Here is a 5591-nt window from a genome sequence, read left to right as displayed (position 1 = left end):
ACGGTCCGGTGCAGCGCCTGCTTTACTGCTGCAGCTGCACCGATCCGCCTGTCGATCTCCCGCTCCATCTTACCCTCACTCGTGAACAAGACCCCGAGATACTTACTCGGGGTCTCCTTCGCTTGAGGTAGGCACTCCGTCCCCACCTGGAGGGAGCAATCTTTAACTTGAAGTTGTTCTGTTGAAACATCTTAAAGGAACAGTTAAACTTGAAGTTAAATCTTTTTCTTCACTAACCAACGTTCATATTTTATAGTGTAAACTAAGCTCTTTATGCTAAGCTAACTGCCCCTAAAGTCACATTTCATATATGTTTAAAAAAAATGTATCTTTAACTGTTCCTTTTAAGGGGAGAAAAAACGTTTTGATGTTGTTGAATTTAAACTGAAAATAATCAAACTTTCTGTTTCAGGAGAACATCCTCGTGTCTCAAGTGGAGCGCCCCCCCCCCAGACTAGATTACTACAGATCAGATCCTCCGTCAGCCTCAGTGGAGGTCCACTTTCACCCCTGGACCCACGGGAGTCACATGACTGGAGATGGATCCTCCAAGAGGAAGAGCTCTGAGCTGGAAGAGTCCGCCCCCCCCGGGGCAGACATGTTAGGGATAGCTGAATTGGAGGCGGAGCTTCTGAGCAGACAGCGGCAGGAGGGGGAGGACCGGCGGTTAGCTTTGCTTCTGCAGAAGGAGCTGGACCAGGAGGAGAAGCAGAGAGCCACCGACAGACGCAGAGGGTCCTCAGACCCATACCCACTCCGCCAGCCCACCAGAACCTCCTCAAAGACCTGCACCCCCTCCTCATCTGGAAAACCCCCCACCAGACCCTCCAGGAAGACCTGCACCCCCACCAGACCCTCCACAAAGACCCCCACCTCCTCCTCTTCCTCCAGAAAACAAGCCACTCTAACCGAGATGTTCTCCGGCTCTCCTTCTGTGTCCCGGTAGAGTTGAGCCTGAAATGTCTTAGAAAGGCCACCATACAGAGAACAACCCTTTTTAGTTTAGCTCACAACAGTAACTTTCTCTCATTAGTCCTGAACGATTACAGAAGTCTATGAATCACTGCTAACACTAACCCAAAGATTACAGAGGTCCACAGCACTTGTTTGTGGTGAGATGAATCACTGCTAACCCTAAATCACTGGAGATCATCAGTGACTTTTCTAACATATAAAACGGTTCTGAAAACGGATGGTTCCGTCGAATTTGTTGTTATTTGGAGATGATTTTGTCTGAAAAGAAAAAAGAAAAATTACACATTTAGTTCAAAGTTCACATGTTTTTTGTCTTTTTGTCGAAAATCCTCTGGGGGGAAAAAGCAGTTTGTGTTTTAGGTGTTTTCTTTTCTCAGATTAAAGGTAGAAGTTAAGGTTGATTTCAATCAATAAAAGTGACAGTTTAATGTTGCTTTTGGTTTGTTCAGCTACAGCAGAACAACCTGAGAGGTTTGGAGGGGTAGGAAGACCCTCACTAGTTCCAGGACTGAGACCCTCACTGGTTTCAGGACTAACTGCCCTCTCCACCATCAGGCCATCTCTGCTGGGAGAGAAGCTGACAGCGATGCTGGTGGATGATTGTTAGTTACAATCAATATGTTACCTGCCACACCAGACAGTAAAATACTGGATTCATTTCATAACCTGGTTCACCTCCTGCCTACAAACCTCTGGAACAGGTAGCCGGCTGTCACTCACACAGTCAAAAGGTGGTCTGATGAGGCTCTGAAGGAGGTTTTGAGTGATGCTCATGGTGTGGCTGGCTGCAGTGGTAGCAAAGGGATAAAACACTGATAATAGCTCACAAGTCCAATCGGTAGTTTTTACTTTAGACCAGGTGGTGATGGCCTCCACTCTCCCAATAGTGTAGCCGATGCCAGAGCACCTGGTCCATCATCTGTTGGATGAAACCTTTGGTGAGATCAAGAGTGGACACAAACCGGGTGTGGCCTAGTTGCTCGATTAGCTTGTCGCTCTCTCTCTATTAAATCATTCACAGAACAAGCTGAATGGACCTTCGGCTACAGGTGAAGCACTTTCCGACGGTCCTGATTCACAAGAGGTCGACGCTGTGGGGGTGACCTGGACTGCCCCACCTGGTGGATCTGTCTGTAGCTAATTACACATCAGAGCTGACTAAAATGACATGTGGTGTTCCCCAAGGTTCAATACTGGGGCCTCTTCTGTTCAACATCTACATGCTTCCACGAGCTCAGATTATGGAAAACGACAGTGTGTTATAATTATGCAGACGACACATAAATCTACATAACTATATCACCAGGGGACTATAATCCCATACAAGGGCTGGGTAACTGCATTGAACTAATCAACAACTGGATGGGCCAGAATGTTCTTCAATTAAACAAAGATAAAACAGAAGTAATTGTTTTTGGTACCAAGGACGAACGATTGAAAGTCAGTGCTCAGCTTCAATCACTGATGTTAAAACCCACAAACAAGCCAGAAATCTAGGTGTAGTTATGGATTCAGACCTCAACCTGAACAGCCATATCAAGACAATTACATAAACAGCCTACTATTACCTGAAGCATATATCAAGGATTAGAGGACTTATGTCTCAACAGGATGTGTAAAAACTTGTCCATGCATTTATCTTCAGCAGACTGGACTACTGTAACGGTGTGTTTACAGGTCTCTCTAAAAAGTCAGTCGGAAAGCTGCAGCTGATTCAGAACGCTGCAGCTCGAGTCCTCACTAAGACCAGGAGGGTGGATCACATCACTCCAGTTCTGAGGTCTTTGCACTGGCTTCCTGTCCCGCAAAGACTTGACTTTAAAATCCTGCTGTTGGTTTATAAAGCACTGAATGCTTTAGGGCCAAAACACATCTCTGATCTGCTGCTACCTTATGAACCATCCCGACCCCTTAGGTCGTCTGGGACTGGTCTACTTTCTGTTCCCAGAGTCAGAACTAAACATGGAGAAGCAGCGTTCAGTTGTCCTGCTCCACATATCTGGAACAAAGTCCAGAAAGCTGCAGGTCTGCTGAGACCCTCAGCTCCTTTAAATCAGGACTAAAGACTTTTCTGTTTGCTGCCTTTAATTGAACCACATTCAAGGATATTAATACATTTCTGCATTTTACTACTGTATTTTATTTCTTACACTGTTTTTTTGTGTTTTAATGACTGTTTTAATGTTTCAATCAATGTTCCTAATTGTTTTTAAATCTCCTTTTCTTTTGCATATTGCTTTGATGGTTTTGATGGTTTTAATGGTTTTATGTGAAGCACTTTGAATTACCTTGTTGTTGAAATGTGCTGTACAAATAATCTTATCTTGCCTTGAATTAAACTTTGCTCATCTGATTCTTTGATTCAGTTCATTGATTCACTTCTTTAGCTGCACCCAAAATGACTGCTTGTGGCTATATTTAGTTTTGGATCCATATATTTGATTTTGCCTCATTAGGGGATAATCGTGACTTAAATATGTAATTTAATATCAAACCACTTCTTTCCTGTTGGATGCTGCCATACTTCAGTTTTAGGGAAGCTGCAGGTCCACTTCGAGGAAGTTGAATCACTCAGTTCTCTGTGGTTTCCTTGTGGTCATGTGACCCTGAAGCATCCTGATGTTGACATCTGCCCTTGTGGATCAGAATGGTCCCGGTTCACACATCGTCCGTCCTCATATCCAGTTTTAAACTTCCCAGATGTTCAGGTCTCACATCATGTGTTGTAAAGTTCGATAAAGTTTCATATTTCTCTCTGTGATTTACGGCAGGAAGCATGTTTGTGGTATTTTTGACTCTTCTATCATTGATTGTCAGCTGATACTGAGTTGAATCTGATCCTTATATTTACTTAAATGATGATTGAGTATTTCAATATCTGACTGTTGGTAGTAAATCTGACACATTTTATTTTTAGGAGCTACTTGATCTGAATACTTAATGTCCACGTTCATTCAAACTTCATCAAACAGACCAAGATCAGTTCAGAGGAATCAGTCTGAACAGTTGGACTCGGATCAGTTAAACTCAGCTGGTGGTGTCAGAACTGGATGATGAGGTCAAACATGAGTCTTTGTTAGGGTTATGTATTATTAGGGTTATATATTGTTATGGTTAAGCATTGATAGTATTATGTATTGATAGTATTATGCATTGTTAGGGTTATGTATTGATAGTATTATGTATTGATAGGGTTATGTATTGATAGTATTATGTATTGATAGGGTTATGTATTGTTAGGGTTATGTATTGTTGGGGTTATGTATTGATAGGGTTATGTATTGTTAGTATTATGTATTGTTAGGGTTATGTATTGATAGTATTATGTATTGATAGGGTTATGTATTGTTTGAGTTATGTATAGATAGGGTTATGTATTGTTAGGGTTATGTATTGATAGTATTATGTATTGATAGGGTTATGTATTGTTAGGGTTATGTATTGCTAGGGTTATGTATTGTTTTAGTTATGTATTGATAGGGTTATGTATTGTTTTAGTTATGTATAGATAGGGTTATCTATTGTTAGGGTTATGTGTTGATGGTATTATGTATTGATAAGTTTATCTAATGTTATGTGAACTGGATGATGAGGTCAAACTTGAGTCTTTGTTGTCCTCAATACCAACAGAGTGACTCAAAGTTCCCACAGATGATCTAAAATAAGACTGAACTGAAACTAAGAAAAGATGAAGTGGACTCAGAGCTCAGTAGAACTGGATGTAAAAGTTTCCTGAGAGAAAAATCAAAAATACTTTTCTGTCTTTAACTTCTTTAACCGAAGTGAGAACTGTTCAAAGAATTCAAAGTCTACATTTGCTTGATGTGATAAAACTTGAGAAGAATCAGTAACTTCTACACTGTGACTCTTCTTCAGGTCCATGTTATTCTTTAATGTATTTAGTTTGTTGTGTTCATTCTCAAAAGAAATGGCTCTAAAGATCAACACGCTCAGGATACTTCCTGTTTCTATATATGGACATGGGTGTGTCCTCATGAGCTGAGTCAGCAGTTAGATGAATAAATGTCTTCTGATCCAGCTCAGTGTGTCAGACTCTGAACTGGATCATCCGTCTGTTCATCTTCAGGGTGAGTTTTATTATCACATTAACACATTTACACATTATTATTATCAGCAGCAGCTTCACTCTGAGTTCAGGATGCTGCAGGAAGATTTTAATCTTTTTTATGTTTTAATTGTTGAATATTAATTTTGCATAATCTGGTAAAATTCTCCATACAATTCAGATTTATTTTCAAAAAGATAGAACTGAAATTATTTGGAAATGAATGGATATTTTAGATACAGAGAATCTATCTGCAGCAATTCATTTATGAATTAATATTCATAAAAAAATTAACAAAACAGACCCATTAATAAAAAAATACTACTACTAATCTACTAAATGTGTGAAAGTCCACAGTGAACCTTTAAAAATGACAATCCATTAATTTAACTATTGGGTACATTTATATCAATTTAAAAGATTCAGTTTCAAAGTGAAACCAGAAGAGAGACGATCATTTATAAATCTATAAAATATAACAAGTTAGCAATAAAATAACCAAAGAATAAGTGATTGCAGCTGAAACCAAATGTTTTAGTTTCCTGAACTG

The 5591-nt window shown here is 40.0% G+C and overlaps 1 protein-coding gene across 1 annotated transcript; it reads left to right on the top strand.

The window, feature by feature from the left end:
• Positions 1-412: 412 nt before the first annotated feature.
• On the top strand, positions 413-1546 carry LOC116378468 (E3 ubiquitin-protein ligase rnf168-like; the record flags this gene model as incomplete). Its single annotated transcript, XM_031840349.1, has 1 exon — positions 413-1546. A coding segment is annotated over one exon (534 nt), but the record flags the coding sequence as incomplete, so codon positions are not given.
• Positions 1547-5591: the final 4045 nt, after the last annotated feature.

This window comes from Anarrhichthys ocellatus, unplaced genomic scaffold (assembly GCF_004355925.1).
Source record: "Anarrhichthys ocellatus isolate YVR2014 unplaced genomic scaffold, GSC_Weel_1.0 scaffold2654, whole genome shotgun sequence".
In the NCBI taxonomy this organism is placed as follows: domain Eukaryota; kingdom Metazoa; phylum Chordata; class Actinopteri; order Perciformes; family Anarhichadidae; genus Anarrhichthys; species Anarrhichthys ocellatus.
Note: the sequence above shows the minus strand (reverse complement) of the source record. Positions and strands in the feature narration are given on the sequence as shown.